We start from the raw sequence: 25,855 nt of genomic DNA, 5'->3' as shown, positions 1-25,855 counted from the left end.
ATTATTGGTTTAATTACAGTATTAAACACATATACCACACAGGTATAAAATTTGTGTAATATTAAATAAAGATATATTTAATGGTCTAATGACATTTTACACCAAAGGAAGCTTTGTCAAATGCTTTATATAATTACTTATATATATATGTATTAAATCTTAAAGCGATTGTCGTAACCCAAGGCCGCACACAATGGTAGCAACGACTAGCCTTGAACATGTATCCTCTTGTCTTAGCTATGGCTGAGTGTGTTATAGCATTAGACGTAAACTTACCAGATTGCAACGCGGACTGTCTTATCATTCTCAACGTTGAGCAGATGAAGCTTCAAGTTTCTTGGAGCATAACCAGTGAAGAAAACGTCGAAGTGAGTTCCACTTGTTACGATGACATAGAAAGTGGAGATTCTCTTCTGACAAGTGTAGCCGGAGCACCAGCCGTGATCTTGTGGACCTGAAATATTAAACAGATGGAATTAAAACTTTTAGATGCATAAACTATATACGACACAATGTGTAAAGAATAAACTTTTCTGAAGGAATGCGGCGTAGTTATTTATTTTGCATTTAAGTTGTAAACATAAATGTTGTCCAAAGTTGTGCTTATGCAAAGTTGAAGACAAACTTTGCTATTGAATTGAACAATTGGGTCGTAACAACATATGCTGAAAAGCACAGACCTGTACAAATTAACTGCAATGTCTTTTATAGTCACAAGCTTACCGTTGTTAAGATCAATGGTTCGGCCACCGTTAAGTGCAACAGGTGATAACCTCCTTGTTTCAGTATCATCATCCAAACTCTCAATAACCAACATCTGGTAATCAAGGACTCCATCACCATGACAATCATATGCTTGCCATATTGATTTGTATGTGCAGGCACTGTTTCTTATGATACCTGTGATTATGGGTATTCTTATAATGCAGAAGAGTGTTACAAGTCAAAGGATAAATCAATATGTTAGTTATATAAGTTGATTTTCCTAGATTTCTTTGAGAAGATCCATTTGCACAGGGATAATGGTATGTGAATCCATCAACTCATAAACCTGGAGGAAAGCCCTCCGCACTGTTTGGTATGTAAACCATCATGTATGTCGGATCATAAAAAAACAACATTATGACAAGATAAGTTTTTTTGGTTTATTAAGAATAAAATAGTTATTATGAGTGCTACGGCTTCATGAGGGCTATGGCACAATACGATGATAGAAACGTACACACTGTTTTGTGCATAACAAAATGATATTTGTATTCTGGCAATACATCATCTAGTAGCAAACAAGATACCTCTCTGGTCAGCAATTGAAGTCACAGGAATCCTGGTTCCTTCAGTTCCCGTTAACATCGCCTTGGGAATTCGGTAATCTCCCAACCCTCTTGAAATTTCGCTGTCGTCATCCCATCCAAACTCAGCCTGGGTGACAAATCAATACGTATTCATACACCTCATGCTCACTGGCGAGTTGTAACATGGGTGTCTTCTTATACACCAGACACACATGGTGTATTCATACACCTCATGCTCACTGTCGAGTTATAACATGTGTGTCTTCTTATACACGAGACACACTTGGTGTATTCATACACCTCATGCTCACTGTCGAGTTATAACATGGGTGTCTTCTTATACACCAGACACACATGGTGTATTCATACACTTCGTGCTTACTGTCCAGTTATACCATTGGTGTCTCTTATACACCAGAAACACATGGTGTATTCATACACCTTATGCTCACTGTCGAGTTATAACATGGGTGTCTTCTTATACACCAGACACACATGGTGTATTCATACACCTCATGCTCACTGTCGAGTTATAACATGGGTGTCTTCTTATACACCAGACACACATGGTGTATTCATACACCTTATGCTCACTGTCGAGTTATAACATGGGTGTCTTCTTATACACCAGACACACATGGTGTATTCATACACCTCATGCTCACTGTCGAGTTATAACATGTGTGTCTTCTTATACACGAGACACACTTGGTGTATTCATACACCTCATGCTCACTGTCGAGTTATAACATGGGTGTCTTTTTATACACCAGACACACATGGTGTATTCATACACCTCATGCTCACTGTCGAGTTATAACATGGGCGTCTTCTTATACACCAGATACACATGGTGTATCCATACACCTCACGCTCACTATCAAGTTATAGCATAAGTATCTTTACATAAACCCCAACAAAAGTTGTTGTTGTCCACTTCATGGACACTCTTAAATAAAAAACAAGTATCTTTTAATGCAGACGAAATATGTTTAATCAAATAGTCACAACTCACTTGTGGAATAATAGAACCAGGAGCTGTAAGGAAACCACCATCCATGTCTTTGATAAGAACTTTCTTCTTGGCATCACATTCCATGTCAACACAATCAGCTGGGTTGATCTTACTGTAAAAAAACATCAATTTAAAATTATGACTTAAGTTTATTTTGGCCTAAATCTTAGTTTTGAAGTTAAAACATTTTTGTAATTTACAATTTAAAAACGTTCTGCATATATTTTGATTTAATCCTAGTGATAATGTACAAGCTACAACTTAACCAGCCCAGTCTGAAGCTGACTTATTTTCTACACTGTGAATGTTTAACAAACAATTCAAATACGTTTCTAGAAAAAATGGCCCAACTGTGGCTCTGTGTTCCAAGCAGCAAAGTACACTGTGCATCCACAAATTACTAATACAAATATTCATTTAAATATATATAAATAGATAAACTTAATATAAATATAAAATTAAGCTAGAGAGTTAAGATCAATCTCTTACCCAAGACTTGGGCGATCAATGAAAACTTTGCTTGCTTCTTCTACGTTTATGAGAGAAGTTTGTGAGAGAACTGTTGGATGGACAGCATCTTCATTTGAGGGGTTTGTCCACATTACAAGATCTCTGGTTCCATCTGCTTGCAACTTGACGTTGTTTGCGGTGAACTCTGCAACATACATTGCCCGAGGTTGATGTGTTGTATCTTAACACGGATCTCATCAAGTTTTCATGTTACCAATATGTGAACAATGCGTTATGAAAATATAAATGCAAAACATCTTACTTTTACTCAAACTGCACTGCATTGTTTGATTCTTATAAGATTAAATTTATACACGCAACTTTATAGATACATTTACTTTGAGATATCGTTTAACATGTTTTTAAAATAACAGCTACTACTGTAAAACATAACCGAGCAACAATGTGCCACTTGTTGATATGCAAATCATGTATTACTTGTGATATTAAACACGCCGTGCAACATTGGGTAGTTCTTGTTATTGTTGAATGGTTTGAATGGAGATCCAGTGGTTCCACTTTGGAACAGGGGCAGGAGAAGGCATGTCTTTCCTCCGTGAGGGTTTCGTGGTGCCGAACGTACCTTACTGTTTGCAGAATACTCTTGTAAACACCAATGTAAAAAAACTAATAAGAAATTGTTTGACATACAATTTCTTCAACCCCGCGGTCACTATTAAATTATATGGTAGAGGGGGGTGAAAATGGGACACCTTTAGCTCGTAATATCTAAATATCCTGGTCATGTTTCAAACAATAAACAACGGTCTATAGGGGTCGTTAGGGAAGAAATCTTTAAGAAGTTTTTGTCAATTCTTTCACACTGTACATTCTATATTCTATAGCTGATTGTTTAAATTATAAAGATTGCTATCATTCAAAGTAAACATTTTTGTTTCAAAAATAGGTTCGGATTTTAGACTATTGTATATAGATATCGAGCGGTCGTTTAATGTCTCATACTAGCTCAGCACCCTTTAAAATGTTAAACATGAAAATACATTGCCATCAAAAATAAATCGCTAGGTGCAATCAAACTTCCGTTAAAATCGTTTAATAGTAAGTATTCACCCAAAGTCTCTGACAATAAGATTTTTGTCGGTTCGTTCATCCATGAAGTCTTGAGTTGGATCGAAATGGTCGGTTCGTGCAATACACAGAACATTGTCCAACTTAGAGAACTTGTTAATGTATGTATGCGACAATGCGGGTGGTGCAAACAGGACAGGAAGCAAACCAACCTATTTACATTAATATAAATTTAATTTCATATTAAATTAATATAAATTTATTTTCATTTAAAATATTAGTTTATTAAAATTTAAACTTATACCATTAACAAAAACTGAGGAAAAACAACAAGAAGTCCAACAAATATTTTTTTAACGCAACAGCTAAATCTGCCACACACACCTAGCAACAACTTAGAAAATTAAAACGTTTCAACAGTAGCCCTTAAACTGTTTTTACTTTACATTTTTTCCTTTAAGAAGCATGTTTTTAAGGCTAAAGTTTAATAAAACCAAACATTTAAACATTAATTTACCGTTGAATCGGCAATGATCGTATCTTTTATGATTACACTTGTCTGTGTTTGATGGTAAATAGCGTAATCCCACGACTTGTAAACCACAAAGTTACGAAGCATTGAGCAAGGGAAGATGCCATCAGGTATGAATATTTGAATACCATGAAGACAGCCATGTGCCACGTTGCCTGCAAAGCATGTATATATAAATATAAGATAATTTTATTTGATGTACCTCCTCCTTATGTCAATGTGCGCCAAGAAACCAGAGACCATGACTAGAGATGGGCAAATGCCTGACTTAGTCTGATTTTAAACTACACGTCTTAATGCTTTATATTTCTTCTGATAGAGTATCTCTAATGTTGTGCATCCTACCGTGAAGGCTGCCAGGGAGCTTTGGACTTTGACTAGAGACGGCTAAATGCCCAGTAAGTTGTGTTTCAAACTACACAACATATTTCGCATAAATGGCATTGTTGCTCTCTTGTACCTCACAACACCAGAATCATCCTACTTTATGAGCACTAGTTTAGGGTTAGATTCACAGAACAACACTCACCCATCCATGCGTTTTCATCTCCAGCATCGCAAGCTTCCCCATCGACATGGAAACCAATTCGTTCGGATCCCGCAGCCGTGTTGTTCACCACAACCACGTCGGTGGCTTCGGAAAGTTGGAAGGCAGCTTGCCAATCCTGTATTGAAAACATACACAGTTTATTCATGTACATTTACCGTTGGGTTATACCATAATTGTCTTATTACATACCAGACACACATGGTGTATTTATACACCTCATGCTTGCTGTCAAGTTATAACATGGGTGTCTTCTTATACACCAGACACACATGGTGTATTCATACACCTCATGCTCACTGTCGAGTTATAACATGGGTGTCTTCTTATACACCAGACACACATGGTGTATTCATACACCTCATGCTGACTTTAATGTTACTTACCAAGTAGTTATCTTTTTCAAACCGGTCACCGTATGCTCCTCTGAAGAGAGTAACAGTCACCAGGTTCCCAATAACTCTGTGGTTACTTCCAGTGACTCTGATACCTGTAATTGACCATTTATTTAATAAATGACACTAACTTTCCATGTCGGAAAAACGACAGTCATTATAACACAGATGTTCTGTTTCATACACCTTCGTGTGAGTTTCCACATATTTTACTTTTTAGGTATTTTAAATTCAGTAACAGTGCGAGGGGTATATAATCACAGGACAAGTTTTCATAAAAAAATCAAGCAAACTTAAAGTTTTTAGCAAACATAAACTATTTAACTTAATCATAACCATCAATTTTTGTGCAATTAACCAGATTACGATAAATACCGTCATGAATTGCTCTGTGAACGACGTTCCCAGTTATATTGATTCCGCTTGCACCGAAGATGCCAATGGCGGTTGAATAAGAATCATGGAAAGCAGAGTTCTGCACGTAAGACGGACGACCAGCGGAAACTGTTCCAGTTCTCACAAACGCGACGCCAAACCTTGGATCATAGGATTCGGTCCAACCCTCTTGACCGGCTCTCAGAAACTCAACGTTGCTGATTCGAGCCCAACCTGAGAACGTGGGAAATAAGTTGAATTTCTGATGGATTTGCCAGGAAAATAATACACAAGCAGTTATACATATCGATTCGGTATCTCAGAGCCATTGATTTGATTTTTGGTTATTCGCAATCCTCTTTTTACAACTGTACTTTAATATTTTAACTTATGGTGGTGGATGGGAAACCTTTAGCACATAATATCCAAATATCCTGATCTTGTTTTTAACGATTAACAACGGTCTATGTGAGTAGTGAGGATACAGTTTTATAATTCTTTGAATGTTATTTGCTTACTACCAAATAGAACAAGTAAATAAAAATAAAAACATGTCCCATCTTCTCCCATCTTACTATATATATATATGTTTTAACTTTTAAATATATTATACACTTCACCTGTCAAAGGATCACCAGAGCTACTAGAGGTGCTCCCAACCAACACCCTTCCACCAAATGCTTCTTTATCAATCGTATCGTACGACTCGCCAACAATCTTAATGTTATGCGTCAACAAAGCCACTTCGGCTCTCATTTCCAAACGGAAACCGTTCACTGAGTATGTCTCGCCCATGTGACGATACTCCAACGCACTGTTGAGTCCGATTGTCTTCATGTCTCCCGAGACAGAAGTTATTGTCTTCTTCTCTGTCTCAATTGATCTAGGAATAAAATATTTTTAATTCTCTTACAAGAGTAAACATAAATATTTTATCAGTTTTAAATTAAAAAAAACCCAAAAATTAAATATATTTTGAATTTAGTTTCTGTTTACAATCATCTGTTTTTAGAATTGGAAGAAAAGTAATCGTCTTAGTGAGCATTACATAGTGTTTGATCGTCAAAAACGACTTTCTTTGTCCAGCCACACAAAAATAAATAAGTTATATTTTTTTCAATCTATAAAATAACTAAATTTTATTTTAAATTGGTTGATTTAAATTTTATCGTTTTCTTCCAGTTTTGAACAAGGAAACAGTTCAACAAGTGTATGAAGCAGAACATCCCTGTTATAACAACTGTTATTGCCCACGCACATAGAAGTTACACTCATCCCAAATTCCCAGCGTTCACTTCATGGGAGATAGTTGTTCTTCACCAAAACTCACCTGTAACCTGTTGTTGTGATCACGATCTCTTCTCCTACAACCCAATCCACAGCATCACGGAGTGTGATAGATTGAGCTCCAATGTTAGCAGTTGATGCAAGGTCGCTCTTCAACACATTGTGTTTCTTCCCATGCAAGTCAAGGCCTCCAAAACATCCAATGACTTTGGATCCAACCGATATTCCTGTACAAACAAATTAATCTTTAACTACATTAACAGAGTTCAAGTCATTATAACACAGGTGCTCTATTTCATACATCCCATGTCCCTCTAAAAGTTACCACGTATGTAACTTATTTATCCTCGCATGGCGGGGCAACCACAGTCAATATAACATGGGTGTTCTGTTTCATACACCTCGAGTCCGCTTACAAGTTACCACGTATGTAACTTTGTTGGTGATTATTTTCTGTATGACTGACAATTTGGACAACCCATTACTGAGTTGGAGAAATTTCCATTAGCTGTCGGAACCTTGGGTTAAAGACAGGCTGTAGGCAATGTGCATTTTCGTTGGAGGCAGGTGCCAAGTACTGCGCCACGCTATCGGCTACATTGCCAACATTCACTGTAGTACTAAGGACTTTAAATGGACCAATGATATTTATCCCACTATTACTGGGTGCTGCCTATGTTACCTGGATAGATGATTCCCGGTGATGAATGCGTTCCACGCAAGTTAATGACAAGGTTGTGGATGAACGGTTCCGTTGGTGAAAACCCGGCGACAACACGACCTCCCTGGAAGGTGAAAGTTTTGCTGTTATGGGAGTCCATTGAATGTAGGATAGATAAATAATGGTAAATGAATTAGTAGAAATTAAATGAATAAAATCATGAATGTAGAAATGATTGAATGAAACAATAAATAAATAAATGAAATTGCATCAATAGGTAAATTAATAAATGCATAGATAAATAAATAAATGAGCGAACAAGTACCAAGATGAGTAGTTTTTCCACAGTAAGTGTTGATGACTGTGTAAAGTCCAGAACTCCTTGAACAGTTATTGATTCAACATCGAGAGTTGGAACATCAAATAAAACCCAACATTCGGTTTCCACTCCATCTATTTCAACGCTTGATGGGATCACCACATTTTTATCATCCTGTAACACATGATCATTGATGTCTACTGTAAAATGCTAAAAGCTGATATCAGAAACTAATGTTTACTGCATAATGTTGGATTGAACAGCGTCTAGAAGCTGTTGGACAAAAACGATGTAAAATCTCTGTCAAATCTGTTAATCGCTAGGGGTTTAATTAATTTAGGATTTGAACTAAGATTATTAAGAATAAGTTAAAGTTAAAAAATTAGGGATTTTTAACAAATCTTGTAAATGCTTAGCTGAGTGTTGAAACTTGTACATTAAATCTTACCGTCCATTTTGTGCATGATGTGTTTTGTGACCACGTTTGCGTGATGTCCGGTCGTTCTCGGCTTGGTGGAACGTTTGCTGGATCAACTGGAGGTGCACAGCCTTCGTAGTAACATCTACAAGCATAGGGTGGTGAAATTAATGTAAGGTTTAAATTCCAACAGAAAAAAAAATATATAAAAAATTAACTGCAAACATTAACAACATGATTCTCGTCAGATGAGAAGGGCGCACACCAATTTAGATCTTTTGAATAATTTGACAACCAACGAACCTGTAAATATTTGGACTAATCGATCTTGTAACTTGAGCGTTTGCTTCCTCCTCAGTGATTGCTCTCTTTTTCCTGGATGACGCTGCCCCAGCAATCTTGACGGTGAAGCCTCGTGTGTTAGGGTCAAAGTAGGCTGAACCATGGGGACTCTCATCAGTGGGGGCCGACGATCCATTAATGCCAGTCTTCACTCCGTTAACTGCAATGCTGTGAGAAAGATGATTTTAAACTTTAACGAATGAATCGTGCATTGCAACTTGAGATATCTCGGACATGGGTGATAAAACTTGGGTGACAGGGCAGATAGACCAACCCTGGAATTTTCTTTGCTACATTGGGCCAGAAACAATAATCTTGATTTATTTAGTTTTTAAGTTTTAACCTCTGAAAAACATTTATCATATTCCGATCTTATTGTGCTTACTTGAAGCTACCAATTATAGAAGAATGGGGTAAGACGGGACACTTGTAGCACATAATATCTAAATATCGTAATCATGTTTTGGAATAAATACCAGCAGTCTATGGGGATCGTGAGGATATGGTTTTTTAACTCTTCGAATGTTTCTTTTTTACTACCAAATGGGATGAGAAATAAAACAAAAAAAGGTGTCCCATCTTTTCCTACCTAAGTATGCAGCATTGAGTGATAGTAGCAACATACATCAACAGGTACTTTATTATATGCCATCAACAGATCAACAGGTACTTTATAGCATGCCATCAACAGGTACTTTATTATATGTAGTACACAAACAGCCAATGTATCTGTATTCAATGTAAGAATATTTACTTACACATCAGGCGTTTGCTTTAATTCCTGAGTGACATAAATGTAGTGTTGTGGACCAAATGAATAGTAGGTTGACTGGTACGTGATGTTGGTGAACTGACCGCCATCTTTGAAACCCATCGTGTAAGTTTTACCATCAGGAAGAAGGAGCATGTGGCCTGGAAGATACGGACAGTAAGCATGAGGTGTATGAATACACCATGTGTGTCTGGTGTATAAGAAGACACCCATGTTATAACTCGACAGTGAGCATGAGGTGTATGACTACAGCATGTGTGTCTGATGTATAAGAAGACACCCATGTTATAACTCAACAGTGAGCATGAGGTGTATGAATACACCATGTGTGTCTGGTGTACAAGAAGATACCCATGTTATAACTTGACAGTGAGCATGAGATGTATGAATACACCATGTGTGTCTGGTGTATAAGAAGACACCCATGTTATAACTCGACAGTGAGCATGAGGTGTATGAATACACCATGTGTGTCTGGTATATAAGAAGACACCCATGTTATAACTCGACAGTGAGCATGAGGTGTATGAATACACCATGTGTGTCTGGTGTATAAGAAGACACCCATGTTATAACTCGACAGTGAGCATGAGGTGTATGACTACACCATGTGTGTCTGATGTATAAGAAGACACCCATGTTATAACTCGACAGTGAGCATGAGGTGTATGAATACACCATGTGTGTCTGGTATATAAGAAGATACCCATGTTATAACTTGACAGTGAGCATGAGATGTATGAATACACCATGTGTGTCTGGTGTATAAGAAGACACCCATGTTATAACTCAACAGTGAGCATGAGGTGTATGAATACACCATGTGTGTCTGGTGTATAAGAAGATACCCATGTTATAACTTGACAGTGAGCATGAGATGTATGAATACACCATGTGTGTCTGGTGTATAAGAAGACACCCATGTTATAACTCAACAGTGAGCATGAGGTGTATGAATATCTAGTGCAAACATGTTTATTTAACAATGAACTATATTTGATGAACATTCGTATACACTACATCAGTGTGCTTGCTTATTGGTAAACAGTAGAATTAAAATTACAATCATACATGAAACTTAAGAACACGAACCTGGTTTATGAGTGATACGTTTCTTGAGGAATCTTGACGTGGAATTGCCATGTTGGTTGGTCAAGATGAGGTCCTTCCCTTCCAGTGAGGTCGGAACAGGATCCTTCAATGCAAACCTGTGGAAATCTACTCCTTCGTCACAAATCACGCCCTTCGCTGCACCAGACGAATATACGGGACCTTCTTGTACCTGAAACAAGAGTTTTTATTTATTGATTGTACATAGGGTGATACAGTTTGTCATTTTTAAATAAATCAAAACCATTTTAGTTCTATCTGTGATAGAAAATAAATTACACGTTGTATTACATTGTAGTTTTACATATTAGCTATATCTCCAATTATTCATAATTGTTATGTGGCATACGCGATACGTTTGTGTTTGGAAATATATATAGTAGGTTGGGGTAAGATGGGACACCTCTTCTATTTTCTCGCCCAATTTGGTAGTAAACAAAGAAAATGCAAAGAATTATAAAAGCGTATCCTCACGACTCCCCTGGACCGTTGTTAATTGTTTAAAACACGATCAGGATATTTAGATATTATGCGCTAAAGGTGTCCCATCTTCCCCCACCCTACTGTATATGCAAAGATCGTCGTTTGTCATATTTAAAAAGAAAAAACTCAATATGTTATGATTTTACTTAGTATGACATCATTGCTTTAAAATTAGGACAGAGACTTGTATAGAGACTGTCATAAAAAGTGTTTCCAGTTACCCCTTACGTGAATTACGTCATGGATAATAATGTTCGTTAACAATTGGTACGCGCGCGAAAGGAAGTTATGACATAATGGAATGCTGAAAAGACAATATTGGACAGAACGAAATCGCTTCGTCGCTATTTATTATCAGAATACGCGGTTAGAATACAAAGATTATTAAACAGCAGTGCAGGTTGTTACGTAATAATGCCCTGCTTTGATCGCGTGCAAACCGCCTCAGGAAACTTTACTTTTGTTGGAAAAGGGGTGAAATATTTCGCCGCTAAGAAGTCTTGCAAGGCCTTCGGGTCTGAACTCGCTGTGCTGAAGAACAATAATGTAAGGCAAGAGTTATTTGTATCGAGCTCAACTTCAGCTTGTAATGCCCCGCACTACTGGGTTGGACTGGAAGGTACGAATCATGGCCCTGTATGGCTGGATGGCGACGCTGCTCTGATACAGTCCTTCGATCCTTCAAAGGGGTGCCAGGCTGGGGCGGTACACGTAAACAGCCGTGGCCACACGACATTTGGTTCATACCCGTGCAGTTTCGAACTTCCGTATCTCTGCTTTAGTGCAAACGTTAATATCACAAGCGGAGAATCGTTGGAGCCAAATAAAAGCAGTGACCACGCAAAGTCAATGGGAATTGCTATCTTTTCCACGTTCTTCCTCACACTGGCGCTAGCCGCATTGTTTTGGTTTGTCGTGAGGCGGCTGAAGAGATCGAGAAGTAGCAACAATGTACCCCGTGTTACGTCACAACCGGCAGTGCAACCAGTAGACGACAGAGGATACATTGATCTGTGTGACGTCACATATTACGCGGGAGAGCGCGGTGGAACATGGCAATTACCCAACATGGACAATACAGGTAAGGAAAAGGCTACAACACGAATTAAACTAATCCATAATACGAATGCAGCTTTTATAAATAGAAAACATGTTATTAATGTTATTTACCACACAGGGCCAGAGTATTGCACGATTGACCCACCGAGACGTGCAGATGCAAACAACCCGTACCTTGTACCATTACCAGCACCACGATGAAGATGTAACTTGGACGCATGTCTCAATATTTGCTTAAAACTGTCCTTTAGCGCCCCCTACACGCCTGAGGCACGAAAAGGCTTACCGGCATTTAATGGCTGGTAATTACTTTCGTTTTCTCTTTGCAAACAAATTATTATTTTGAGCATTGCTATATCACATATATGCGGGATGTGGCTTATAGTTTTAAAATCCTTTGTCTAAACTTTTATTGTTCAAATGAGTTCTTCATATTACAGACATACCCTTTACATTGTGAAATCATAATGTATATATAGTGATCAATGCTTTCTGTCATACACCAAACAAATAAAAGGAATAATCAAACACTAGAATACGGCACTGTCTTTGTCATAATATTTGATATTTTAGAATTAATGCTAAACAATATGATTGTGACGTGAACTATTTTTCATGAATAAACATGTTTGAAACAGATATTTTACCAATGCTATTACTAATATTGACAACGTGTATTGTAATCCACAATTGAAACGTCATTATTCAAAGTCGAGCTAACTGAAACAATGGTACCTAAACCATGGAGCGCAACACCTATGTTGACCAAATTCATATTTTTCCAAGTGTGGGTTATTTTTATTACAATTAAATGAGTTGTGTTTATTTTAACAAATTTTACTATGAGCTGGCGCGATTTATCAACAATTTAAAACTAAAGTAAAATAATATTTAGTTGTAAATATATCATATGTGTCTTACAGCAGGTAACACCATAATATACACTATAAACAAAACATCGCTTCTATCTTGACCCGGAAACAATGTAAACGAATAAATGAATGTTATGCTACATCACCTATGTTAGTCACGCGTGTTGCAACTCTAGTAGGAATACTATAACAAGATTGTGATGTAATACTATTGTTTATTAAGTAACAGCATAAGACGCATTGTCGGTTAATTAGAACTTAAACTGATTTAAGTTGAGTTTAAACAGTAAACGAAGATTAGGTAAAAACACTGTTTAATTTCTCTCCCCAACTTCCAGATTCAACGAAACCATTTTTATTAATCTTATGTTTAGCAATTTGGTAAACGACTCAGTAGAGCAACCAATTATACAATATTTATTAAACATTTTAGGAACATAGGACTGTATTAATAAAACGGTTGTCAGCTGTGAATATGTCTTATCAAAACCAAACGTACATTGAGAGTGAGGGAACATATCACTACGTATCACCGACAACTGTAAATTACACAACAGCTCGATCGGTATGCAGGGATAATTTTCAATCCAAACTTTCTGTGCTTAATACACAACCACTGTTTGATAAAGCGAAGTCTTTAAGTGGGGCTGGAACGTTTTACATTGGGTTGCACAAACCGAACAACGCAGCAACGTACCAGTGGCTGGATGGAAGCGCATTCGACCGATCTTTGATAAACGGGCCAAATATTATGAACGCAAACACCCCTGGCTGTCGAGGAGTGGTGATGCAGATTTCAGGTCAAAGTAATTCTGTGAATTTAAATTCATACGATTGTATATCAAAACAGACGTTTCTCTGTTTCACCCCCGCCCAGCTAACAACAACGCAAGAAGCAACGACAGCAACACGAGGAGCAACAACGAGTCAAGCATTCGTTTCTACAACCAGCTACGACACAACGACAACTACACTGTCCCCTACAACCAACACAGTGCTTACCAAGGTACAACCGACCACTCAACTCTACAATTCAACGCAGACGACAACCACGGGGTTAACAAACACACAAAGCGCCAACGCTGGTGGTCTGCAACTTGGTATCGTTGTGGGGATTCCTCTAGGTGTGGTGTTGCTTCTAATTTTGCTTATAGCTCTCATAGTTTGGTTGAAACGTCGCGGTGGTGACAAAAGCAACAAAGCAGATGTGAGCCTGGAGACAAATAAACGCCAAGTTCCTCCGACGGCCACATATGACGTAGTTAGCAACGACTGTGACGTAAGAATCGACCATAGGTACGAGACAATACTTCCGGTTGATGAAAGAGGGTACATTGATCTTTGTGACGTCACAAGAAACGCGGGAGAACGCGATGCAACGCGACAAATCATGAACAATACAGGTAAGGAAGGGTTATGGTTTGAATTAAACGTTAATTCGAATGCTGTTTATATAAAACAAATTATTAACGCGTTATTTACCACACAGGACCAGAGTACTGCACGATTGACCCACCGAGACGTGCGGATACAAACAACCCGTACCTTGTACCATTACCAGCACCACGATAAAGATAAAACTACTTTTTTCTATCATTATTATTCACTGAGCCAATAAAAGCCACTGTTTATAGTTGCGTCGGTTACCAGAACAACGATAACTTGGCCCAGTGTATCCAATCTTCGCTTAACAGAAATATTAATTTGCTCTTAATGTTTCGCAACGGCTTGTATCATATATAGCCTCTAATTTGTTTCGATGGGTTTGTTTATAAGTCTTCGCATTTTTTGTATTTTTTAGACACGTTCGTGTATTTGTTTAAAATCTCTTGTGTGACGTATCGACTGTGGTTTTACCGTTACTTCCCCTTCTTTTAATTTTGTACACTATTTCCTTTTGTATATTACTGTAACCGAGAGGAGACAATACAGATTAGTTCTACTACTTGTGGTAAATCTAGATAAACGTATTTGATGGTGAAATAACACTGGGTCTATAATAAGTTATAACTTTACCAGCAAGTTCGTGAATCACAGATGTAATACAAAGTTTGTTTATCGCCAGCCCAAGTAACAGAGCTTTACAAATCAATGACATTATTCTAGATCTATCTTAAGTTAACCATGTGACATCATAATATACATAAATGGTAAACAAACCATACGTTCCATCTTGGCACAAGAACAATTCAAATGAATAATCAGATATTAGAATATACGCCATTGTCGTTAGTCACGCGACTTGCAATCTTAGAATGAATGCTGCATGGATAGATTGTGACGTGGTAGTTATAAGTCACTTTACGACTATCGTTTCATCACAGTTTAGTTTGTAGCGTAGTAAACGTGAGTGGTAACATAGGAAGCATTGTATTGGTAAAATAGGTTAAACTTACTTATGGCTAAGTAGTTTGAGTATTCTCCATACATGTTCTGTTATAGAGTAATTTAGAATTTCAGAATATTCAGAGTTCAATGTACCACTGATAGATACGATGCATTGTTAACATTATAAAATTAATTTTGATCTACTGTAGGAAGTATCAGCTGTAAACATGTCTTATCAAAACCAAACGTACGTTGAAAATGTTGGAACCTATCACTACGTCACAGTAGCAGGCGCCAACTACACAACAGCTCAATCGATATGCAGTGATGACTTTCAATCCCAACTTGCTGTGCTTAATACACAACAACTGTTTGATAAAGCGAAGTCCTTAAAAGTGGCTGGAACATTTTACATTGGGTTGCAGAGACCGACCACTGCAGCAACGTACCAGTGGCTGGATGGAAGCGCATTCAACCGATCTTTGATAAACGGGCCAAATATAACGAACGGAAACGCCCCTGGCTGTCGAGGAGTGGTAATAAAGATTCCAGGTCAAAGTAATTCTGTGGATTTACTTTCATACGGTTGTGATTCAAAACAGAACTTTCTCTGTTTCACCCCCGCCCGACCAACAACAACACAAGAAGCAACGACAGCAACAGGAGCAGCAACACGAGAAGCAACAACGAGTCAAGCATTCGTTTCTACAACCAGCTACGACACAACGACAACTACACTGTCCCTTACAACCAACACAGTGCTTACCAAGGTACAACCGACCACTCAACTCTACAATTCAACGCAGACGACAACCACGGGGTTAACAAACACACAAAGCGCCAACGCTGGTGGTCTGCAACTTGGTATCGTTGTGGGGATTCCTCTAGGTGTGGTGTTGCTTCTAATTTTGCTTATAGCTCTCGTAGTTTGGTTGAAACGTCGCGGTGGCGATAAAAGCAACGGAGCAGATGGGAGCTTGGAGACAAATAAAGGCCAAGACCCCCCAACGGGCACATACAACAGAGCAGATGTAGGAAACGAGGATGATCAATGTGAAGTTCATCTAAACGTCTTATATGATACTGGGGCCCACGATGCAACAAACGAGGACGAAGAAGCCGACATTGGCGACTTGTACGCGAAAGTGAACAAACAATCCGTTCAAAAACAACAACAAGATTGCGGAGAAAGTTATGACGTATTACACGAGAACAATACAGCGTTCATTGCGGAAGCAGGTAATAATCAGTTCATTATGACGTTGTAACTGGTGACGCTACGAATAATCATCACGTTTGTAATATTAAACATAATCTAAACTTAACACAAAACGCTGGCAAATCTTTATGATTAAGGTTTTGCATGCAGGTACTACATAAACATAATTTTTTATATCCCGCCCGACCATTGTCTATTAAATTAGAAACTATACAAGTAAACTCTGTCTTTGTTTTACAGAAGAATTGTATTCTGGATTGAACAAGTCTTAGGAAGAAATATTTACAGTCATTACGAAACAAATTCATGATACGCTATATTTTTATGCTATGCTTTATAATGGCCTGCAATTATTTTAAACTATAGTGTGGTTAGAATAAACGAATCCGGGTTCAAAACCATGTTTAGGTATTTGCAACCCACTGTGAGTTGCTTTCTATTGGTTTACAGGCCACAATTATTTCATCTTTAACGTGATATATCGACTGCTATTCTAAACCCTAGTTTTCCCTGTTAATTTAAAAAAATATAGTAGGGTGGGAGAAGATGAGACACCATTAACACATGATATCTAAATATCCTGATCGTATTTTAAACAAATAACAATGGTCTATGGAAGCCATGAGAATACGCGTTTATAAATCTTTGAATGTTCCTTGTTTACTACCAAATAGGACGAGAAAATAGAATAAAAAATGTCCCATCTTCCCCCGACCTACCATATTACATTTGCTAATGTAATCAGTGATAAACCAATATTATGTTATGTTTTGACGCTAAAGTTCGCCCATATACCATACACATATATATGGTTAGTAGTTTATTTTAATATTGCAGCTCGTTTTAAGTTTCATTGTAAATACCGCTCGTTTTACCGCTTGACTTCAACTTTTATCCACACTCACCAATATTGTCCGCTTTGATTTTTCTGGTTACCTTTTATTAATACAAATCGTTACACAGTTGTTTTTTTAATATTTATACCAACAATAATATTATGCGCTTGTTTCATGCAAATAAAGTATATTGGCGTCTCAAACACAAACCCGGAAGTATTAAGATATGTCGTAATGGCAAGTCACAAGCTATTGTAACGCAACCACATGAGACCAACTTTCCACTCATTCTACCAACTACAATAGTATGGGACCTTGACACTTTTTTAAAAGCTAAAAATATGGTCTGTGGCCTATGCTTAAGTAAAGCCTCTGGTGTACTTTTGGATCAGATTTATTTTAAAGAACCTCACCATAGCCGGTTTACTTTAGATTAAAATTCCAATAAAGCCCCCGTTTAATATAATATAAGGATTATTATAATTGTATACGATGACCATTTAAAAACAAAGCCATTTCTTCTATAACTTTCAGTTTCACGTCGCTATAGCCTTTTAATACAGACGGGATAATTGTAAGCATACTTTGAATAATGTTAACGGATGTGAGGTCTGTAATAACCGCTACGCGTTCAGACCATTTTTAATTGATCTATTATGTCGTAACAATAGGAATATAGTAAGGAAAGACTGCCCATAGATTGCTCATAATAAGATAACAGATTATGGTAAGCAGGTCGCATAAGACTACGTTGGTTTGGCGGTTTAAGTATTTTAATATAAAATTTAAATACGCAATGCTTTGTAAACTAACCGAAGTACAGTTATATTTATACAGTTTAGCGGTTAACCCAAATATACAATCTGTTTTAACAATTATAAGAACATTTTGAACTGTTGTTAAAAGAAACGAGTACAGCTTTAAATATGTCTTATACAAACAAAACATACGTTGAAAGTGAGGGGACATATCACTACGTATCACCGACAACTGTAAACTACACAACAGCTCGATCGATATGCAGGGATGACTTTCAATCCCAACTTGCTGTGCTTAATACACAACAACTGTTTGATAAAGCGAAGTCTTTAAATGGGGCTGGAACATCTTTCATTGGGTTGCACAAACCGAACAACGCAGCAACGTACCAGTGGCTGGATGGAAGCGCATTCGACCCATCTTTGATAAACGGGCCAAATATAACGAACGGAAACGCCCCTGGCTGTCGAGGGGTGGTGATGCGGAAACTAGGTCAAAGTAATCCCGTGAATTTAATTGCATACGATTGTAATTCCGGTCAGAATGTTCTCTGTTTCACTCCCGCCCCAATAACAACAGGAACACAAGAAGCAACGACGAGTCAATCATTGGGCTTTACAATCAGCTACGACACAACGACAACAACACAAGAAGCAACAATAACAACTAAACAAGAAGCAACAACGAGTGAAGCATTTTCTACAACCAGCTACGACACAACGACAACTACACAGTCCCCTACAGCCAACACAGTGCTTACCAAGGTACAACCGACCACTCAACTCTACAATTCAACGCAGACGACAACCACGGGGTTAACAAACACACAAAGCGTCAACGCTGGTGGTCTGCAACTTGGTATCGTTGTGGGGATTCCTCTGGGTGTGGTGTTTCTTCTAGTTTTGCTTATAGCTCTCATAGTTTGGTTGAAACGTCGCGGTGGCGATAAAAGCAACGAAGCAGATGTGAGCTCGAACGCAAATAAACGCCAAGTTCGTCCAACGGCCACATATGACGTAGTTAGCAACGACTGTAACGTAGGAATCGACCATAGGTACGAGACAATACTTCCGGTTGATGAAAGAGGGTACATTCATCTCGGTGACGTCACAAGAAACGCGGGAGAACGCGATGCAACGCGACAAATCATGAACAATACAGGTGAGGAGGGGTTATGGTTTGACAAATCATGAACAATACAAGTGAGGAGGGGTTATGGTTTGAATTAAACCAAAATTCGAATGCAGCTTATATAAAACATGTAGTTAATGTTATTTACATCACAGAGTCGGAGTATTGCAGGATGGACCCACTGAGACCTGCAGAAACAAATAATCCGTACCTTGTACCATTACCAGCACCATGAAAGATATAACTTGGACGCATGTGTCGCAATATTCGCTTAAAAACATGAAACTGTCCATGACTTCAAAAATTATTCACAACGTGTAATGTAACGTATTAATGCCAACTTATAAAACGCGAATGTCTTGCATGTTAAACAGGTGGAAGATACGATTTCCCACTCATACCCTGTTTTTTACATCCTTATAATGTTGTATATAGTGTTTAGTTGATAAATTCTTGCGTTTTTGTATTTTTTACTTCCGTGTAGTTTTGATCCTTTCGCGTGTCGTACTTCCCGTCGTTTCGCTTTTTGTAAACTATTTCCTTTTGTATATTACTGTAACGGAGAAAACAAATAAAGATATATATATGGTACTTGTTACAACTAAGGCCCTCGCGTGCTTCGCCGGTAAGCCAGCAATATCTAAAACAGAGTAATACGCAGTCATCCTCGCTTATAATTAATCAAATCGCCCTGTTACGCTTCGGTGTTATATGTGTTATAATCTGTGACTTGATTCGTATAATGCTTGGACATGCGTCTTGTAGACATACGTTGTCACCGAAGCGTAATAGATTTGATTGGTTGAAATGATGAACGCCTGGGTACCAGCCTGTATTTTAAACTATTTGTCGTAGGAATGAACCCGCATGGAAGATAAAAATTACATAAACGATAATACACCTATACTGACCCCTCTATGTAACTTTCGGGTTGAGTTTAAGTTTTGTTTGATTTTACAATACCGCTATGACGTAACACACGAATAAACGCGAGTGACACCGGATGTGAGGTATAAGAACCGCTGCACGTGGGAGGGATTTTAATTGATCTATTATGTCGTAACAATAGGAATATAGCAAGGAAAGACCGCATAGATTGCTCATAATAAGATAACAGATTATGGTAAGCAGGTCGCATACGACTACGTTGGTTTGGCGGTTCAACTATTTTAATATGAAATTTGAATACGCAAAGTTGTGTAAACGTGGATATTCATATCAGCATGAGGCGGTGTCTTGTGTTTATAAACTAAAGTGAAGCTATAAGCGTTCAGTAAGAGGATAGATTCATGTAGAATCTAAACCGAGGTAAAGTTCGATATATTCGCGTGTCGGGATTGTTTCACCCGCGTTTTCTTATTGACGTGTTCAGGTTTCGAGTCATTTCTGTGTTTATTAGGTAATATGTTTTCTATATAAAATAACCCGTTTACTTTTAGGACTACAGTTGGACTTTTTAGTGGATCGCCAAAAATATATAGTTTGCGAATATGTCTTATCAAAACAAGACCTACATTGAAAGTGAGGGGACATATCACTACGTCACAGCAGCAGGCGCCAACTACTCTAAAGCAAAATCGATATGTAAGAATAACTTTCAATCCAAACTTGCTGTGCTTAATACACAACAACTGTTTAATAAAGCGAAGAAGTATTTAAATGAGGTTGCTGGGACATTTTTTATTGGGTTGCACAAACCGAACAGCGCAGCAACGTACCAGTGGCTGGATGGAAGCGCATTCGACCCATCATTGATAAACGGGCCAAGTATAACGAACGGAAACGCCACTGGCTGTCGAGGGGTGGTGATGCAGAAACTAGGTCAAAGTAATCCCGTGGATTTAATTGCATACGATTGTAATTCCGGTCAGAATGTTCTCTGTTTCACTCCCGCCCCAATAACAACAACACAAGAAGCCACAACTAAATGGAAGGCAAGAACGACAACAAAAGAAGCAACAACGACAACAACAAAAAAAGTAACCACAACAACCAAAGAAGCAACGCCAGCAACAGGAGCAGCAACAACGAGTCAAGCAATTGTTTCTACAACCAGCTACGACACAACGACAACTACACTGTCCCCTACAACCAACGCAGTGCTTACCAAGGTACAACCGACCACTCAACTCTACAATTCATCGCAGACGACAACCACGGGGTTAACAAACACACAAAGCGCCAACGCTGGTGGTCTGCAACTTGGTATCGTTGTGGGGATTCCTCTAGGTGTGGTGTTGCTTCTAATTTTGCTTATAGCTCTCATAGTTTGGTTGAAACGTCGCGGTGGCGATAAAAGCAACGAAGCGGACGCGGAAAACGATAATGATGAACGCGAAGTTCGTTTAAACGTTATATACGATACCGGGGACAACTACGGCGCCGCTGGGAGCAATCATGGCGGTCCTGGGACCACTCATGGCGACCACGGGACCAGCGAATTATATTCAAAGATAGACAAGCGGAGTCCAACACAAGAAACGGCTTATGATGTCATAGAGGGCAACAATACAGCGCGAATAATGGAACCAGGTATACGGTTATTAAAATAGAAATGACGTAAGAGTATCGGCTGCTGTACGGCCGGTATATTTTTGCACGGGTAAAAAAATAGATGCCATTTCTTTATGCTCGCTGCCAACGACAGTCGTTATAACATGCCATACGTCCTGTACTAACTATTTATAGTTTAGACAAACCCCAAGGCACTATAGGCGTTAAACATTCGGGTTAGGTGTTTGTATAAGGACCCATACATACACAATGGTATTAGTATTGAGTAACCAGTGTTCCTCTAATCTAAGAGGAGACGGCCAAAGATAATTTATATTTTATCGACGTGTCTTAAGAGTATATTCTTACTTTACAGATGGAGTTTATTCCGGACTAAACAACACGTAGAAACAACGAATTTGAAGTTACCATCTATTACCAAAATTTCATTGCTCCTTTACCAACTATACACTCTGTAACTTTAGCCTCAAATTTCCCAAATAAGTTTGAAACAAGAGGGTTACGAGTTAAAATCCACTATCATGTGTTAACATTTTTGTACTTTGACAGTTCACCCTTATTAATCGGTTGTAAACAATATCGCCTATTTATTTAAACACATCAGTTATTACGTTGATAATTTGTTGCATGGCAAACCTTATTTATAACTTTGTGTTTTGCATAAAGTTATTCATAGCATGTAAATTCCGTTTAATTGATCGCCCAATGATACTAATATATATATATATATTATGTAAACGAGACTTGAATTTGTTTATTATGACTTTACCATAATTCGCGCAGCCTACGGATGTTAGATTATCCTTTAAGTATGCGCAGTTGGTTTAGTTTAAACGTTCGTATTCACATGCAGTTAAGTTGTGACGCAGCAACGCTTTCCGTATAAGGTAAACAAGCTTACAATGTGAATCAGTGAGTCATGCAGATACGTGTGTGACGATTAGTGAAGGTAGAAATACGGTCGCAGTGATGTGAGTGATTCGTTTGACTTATTCATCAGGCTGTTCATGTGAAGATACAAATTTCATTATAGTATTGAATATATTTTGAGAGCAAAAATGTGTGAAAGCCGAGTAAATACTTCTGTGGGGACATTTTACTTCAACCAGGACACGTCTGCCAACTTTAGCGAAGCAATCAAGGTATGCGAAGAGAAATATCAGTCCAAACTTGCGCTGATCAACAGCGTTGAATCTATGGCAGCTGCGAGAGAATCGCTGAAGGCTGAATCCTGTCTAAGTAATTTCTTCTGGATTGGGTTAAGCAGGGAAGGCGGAAGCAGCGCGAAACATAAATGGATCGATGGAACTAAATTTGATCCAAGCATATTCGGAGAAATTGGGGGAACGGGGACTTCAAGTCAATGCATAGGAACTCTTATTAACAAGGATGGTGGTCTTAGCACTTTTTTGTGCTCCGAGAAAATACCTTATCTATGCTACAGCCCGGTCAGTGAGAGTACAACTACAGCGGTAATTCCCTCGGCAGCACAAAACGCAACCAGTGTAGCAGGATTACTCGGTGGAACATCAGGAAATGTAGGATTAGCGGTTGGACTGTCGTTTGCATTTATACTTCTGGCATTGCTGATCGCTTTTGTCATTGCATTAAGAAGAAGAAACTTTACAAGTCAGCCGATGTTAAAGAGTCCAAGCATACACCAAACAAGCGACAATGGGACGACGGTCTCGCTGGACAGCATTGGAAGCGACGGAAGTTACGTAAATCTGCAGCTTAAAATGGAGAACCATAACGAGGTGTACAGCAACGGCCCAAAGAAACAAGAAACTGGTAAATACTAAGTCTGCAATTAAACCATAAAATTACGACTCCGTGGTTTTCCCTTTATAGAAATAAAGCTGAGGTTACAGATTCTAAAGATTAATATAAGTAATAAGGTTATATAAAATATAGCACGCCACTAGGATAGGTAGAAGACGGTAAAAATATCTCATAAGTAAAAGGTATAGAAAGCTTTTGGGAATTTATTAATTTTACTCCGGTATAAATTAATGTTATCATGCTGTGTATACTGATTATCCAGGCATCGAATATTCAATGTTAAACAACGTGGAGAGATCCGCCACAAGTTTGACTAAAGAGGAAACTAAATCTGATGAACTTAAGAAGATTGTGGATGTTTATACGATGCCCGTCAAGCGAAACAAACATGAACCTTTATATACAACAATTACGTAATGACTCAATACTTTGCCTTTGGAATATACAGTGTTTATTGTAATTATATTTTATTATAGTTCATGCATTTGAAGTTCAGCTTTGAGTTTTAAAAGTTTATAGTGTATCATTCACTTTTATAAATAAACTAACTGTTGCCCCTAGCGAACATAGAGCTAATAGAACACGTATATACGTAAAACGTTAAGAATAAATCAACCAATTCTCATGACGTATATATAGACTCGGGTGCAACGAGCATACCATCATAGATGCTTCATGACGTATATATCGGGTTGACAAAGAGTATTGCATGAATCATGACTTCCAGAACACTGTTGGTGATTAACTTTAAGATCGAGGGAATGTTTAGTTTTAATTTAAGGCGGAACATGGGAGGCGTTAAGTTGGTGTGGTTCGTTGTGGTTTTGCTGTTCGTATCGCAAACAACAGATGCGAGTTTCAACAGTCACCGCTCCAATAATGGGACGTTCTTATATACTTGTGGAGGTTCTACCCATTATTTTTCTGATGCTGTTGAATTATGCGAGCAAGCGAACGCACAACTGGCTGTAATTAACACGGAGGAAATGTTAACCGGCGCTCTGCAAGTTTTTAGCAAATGTTTAAAAGCATATTTCTGGATCGGTTTAGGCAGAAATGAAAGTACTGGTAACGAATATCGATGGTTGGATGGTTCTCGGTTTGATTCTGGAAAAGTGGGTGGAAGAACAATTCTATATAATGATACCAAAGGTTGTGTGGGAGTTTTGTTACAGAGGATAACTATGTTAGAAGCCACAGTGTGTAATGGCCTGTACCACGTTCTTTGTTTCACCACACAAAACATATCAACCACAACAACCAGAACCGAAACCACAGTCTCATCAACAACGTATAACCCAACTAGTACACACCAAATATTAGCGACAACTGCTGCTCCAACAAGCATAAAACCAACAACTGATGTTCAAACAAGCACAAATGAACAAACAGTAGATATACCAACGAGTTCACCGATGCAGGTATGGTTGATTATTGTAATTGTAATCCTGGTAATTTCCTTCTTGATTTTCTCGGTTGGAATTATCTACTTCTGTTGGTGGAAGAAGCGAAACCAAGCAAGCGGGAAGTCAAACGGAAGAAGAAACAGACCAGCGGAAAGATTCCAACCATTACAACTGATGGATAGCATGCATACTTATGAAAATACTGGCCCTGTTCAACCGCCAGTAGAGACACCTTACTGTAATGTAGAACCAAGTACGAATGAAGATGCGTATGAAATATTTAATGTTGGAAAGCCCAAGTGATGGGACAAGTCTGATTGTTTATTACCTGATGTGTCAATGTTGGACAACGTATATATTACGACTGTTTAGTTTTAACGCAATTGTTAAGTTGTAACATTAGCGTTTTTAAAATCACAACTTAAACATATATGCCTTTCTTTAACGGCACAAATTCAAACTTTACAAAAACCTTACAACAGAACAATTTTTCACACCGAACTGTAACAATCTAACGATGACGTCACTTTAAATAGTGACGACACGGGGTACTAAACATTATACTGCGTACTTAAATGCAGCGTAATCATTCCAATTAAATAAACGCTTGTGATGATTCAGTTGTATCTTTATAGTTCGTATGATTCCAATTCGTGTTGATGTAATTTTGTAATTAAACAAAGTATTGTACTGCAGCTGCATTGGTGTTGTACCTTTATAAGTTTATATAAAGACCATATGAAAAGTAATTTAACAAGGTACAAAGATTTTTAGGAAATCTGGTACCGAAACAAATTTTTGCTTGCCGAATTTGACATTTCACTTACGTATGGGTCATTTAATTTATTCGTATAATAAACAA

General features: G+C 38.0%; 7 protein-coding genes across 7 annotated transcripts in view; 6 read left to right on the top strand and 1 right to left on the bottom strand.

Moving 5' to 3' along the window:
- The window catches only part of LOC149743660 (fibrocystin-L-like), a 68,813-nt gene that overhangs the window by 8,186 nt on the left and 34,772 nt on the right, over positions 1–25,855 (bottom strand). Inside the window, exons 55-73 of the mRNA XM_089891968.1 lie at positions 10,587–10,776; positions 9,481–9,634; positions 8,684–8,890; positions 8,411–8,525; positions 7,969–8,136; positions 7,665–7,767; positions 7,026–7,209; positions 6,316–6,578; positions 5,696–5,929; positions 5,312–5,415; positions 4,908–5,043; positions 4,364–4,533; positions 3,889–4,058; positions 3,256–3,404; positions 2,797–2,962; positions 2,308–2,419; positions 1,293–1,419; positions 724–900; positions 277–454 (exon numbers count right to left, since the gene is read on the bottom strand). Of these exons, the coding sequence (XP_089748094.1) occupies positions 277–454; positions 724–900; positions 1,293–1,419; positions 2,308–2,419; positions 2,797–2,962; positions 3,256–3,404; positions 3,889–4,058; positions 4,364–4,533; positions 4,908–5,043; positions 5,312–5,415; positions 5,696–5,929; positions 6,316–6,578; positions 7,026–7,209; positions 7,665–7,767; positions 7,969–8,136; positions 8,411–8,525; positions 8,684–8,890; positions 9,481–9,634; positions 10,587–10,776 (3,107 nt within the window). The remainder of the gene's footprint in view (positions 1–276; positions 455–723; positions 901–1,292; positions 1,420–2,307; positions 2,420–2,796; positions 2,963–3,255; positions 3,405–3,888; positions 4,059–4,363; positions 4,534–4,907; positions 5,044–5,311; positions 5,416–5,695; positions 5,930–6,315; positions 6,579–7,025; positions 7,210–7,664; positions 7,768–7,968; positions 8,137–8,410; positions 8,526–8,683; positions 8,891–9,480; positions 9,635–10,586; positions 10,777–25,855) is intronic.
- On the top strand, positions 11,340–12,785 carry LOC149743667 (uncharacterized). The gene is made up of 2 exons (XM_089892061.1): positions 11,340–12,168; positions 12,265–12,785. The coding sequence occupies exons 1-2, from the start codon at positions 11,502–11,504 to the stop codon at positions 12,345–12,347; spliced, it is 750 nt and encodes a 249-aa protein (XP_089748187.1). The 5' UTR covers positions 11,340–11,501; the 3' UTR covers positions 12,348–12,785.
- Positions 13,494–15,251, top strand: LOC149743666 (uncharacterized). The gene is made up of 2 exons (XM_089892036.1): positions 13,494–14,421; positions 14,508–15,251. Exons 1-2 carry the CDS (start codon positions 13,494–13,496, stop codon positions 14,588–14,590), a joined length of 1,011 nt encoding a protein of 336 aa, XP_089748162.1. The 3' UTR covers positions 14,591–15,251.
- On the top strand, positions 15,451–17,530 carry LOC149743665 (uncharacterized). The gene is made up of 2 exons (XM_089892025.1): positions 15,451–16,585; positions 16,806–17,530. Exons 1-2 carry the CDS (start codon positions 15,574–15,576, stop codon positions 16,835–16,837), a joined length of 1,044 nt encoding a protein of 347 aa, XP_089748151.1. The 5' UTR covers positions 15,451–15,573; the 3' UTR covers positions 16,838–17,530.
- On the top strand, positions 18,108–19,882 carry LOC149743664 (uncharacterized). The gene is made up of 2 exons (XM_089892010.1): positions 18,108–19,321; positions 19,447–19,882. The coding sequence occupies exons 1-2, from the start codon at positions 18,328–18,330 to the stop codon at positions 19,524–19,526; spliced, it is 1,074 nt and encodes a 357-aa protein (XP_089748136.1). The 5' UTR covers positions 18,108–18,327; the 3' UTR covers positions 19,527–19,882.
- Positions 20,706–22,543, top strand: LOC149743663 (uncharacterized). The gene is made up of 2 exons (XM_089891995.1): positions 20,706–21,823; positions 22,161–22,543. Exons 1-2 carry the CDS (start codon positions 20,782–20,784, stop codon positions 22,190–22,192), a joined length of 1,074 nt encoding a protein of 357 aa, XP_089748121.1. The 5' UTR covers positions 20,706–20,781; the 3' UTR covers positions 22,193–22,543.
- On the top strand, positions 22,789–24,030 carry LOC149743662 (uncharacterized). The gene is made up of 2 exons (XM_089892048.1): positions 22,789–23,596; positions 23,850–24,030. Exons 1-2 carry the CDS (start codon positions 22,864–22,866, stop codon positions 24,002–24,004), a joined length of 888 nt encoding a protein of 295 aa, XP_089748174.1. The 5' UTR covers positions 22,789–22,863; the 3' UTR covers positions 24,005–24,030.

Source organism: Ciona robusta, chromosome 1 (assembly GCF_009617815.1).
Source record: "Ciona robusta chromosome 1, ASM961781v2".
Taxonomy (NCBI): Eukaryota; Metazoa; Chordata; class Ascidiacea; order Phlebobranchia; family Cionidae; genus Ciona; species Ciona robusta.
Note: the sequence above shows the minus strand (reverse complement) of the source record. Positions and strands in the feature narration are given on the sequence as shown.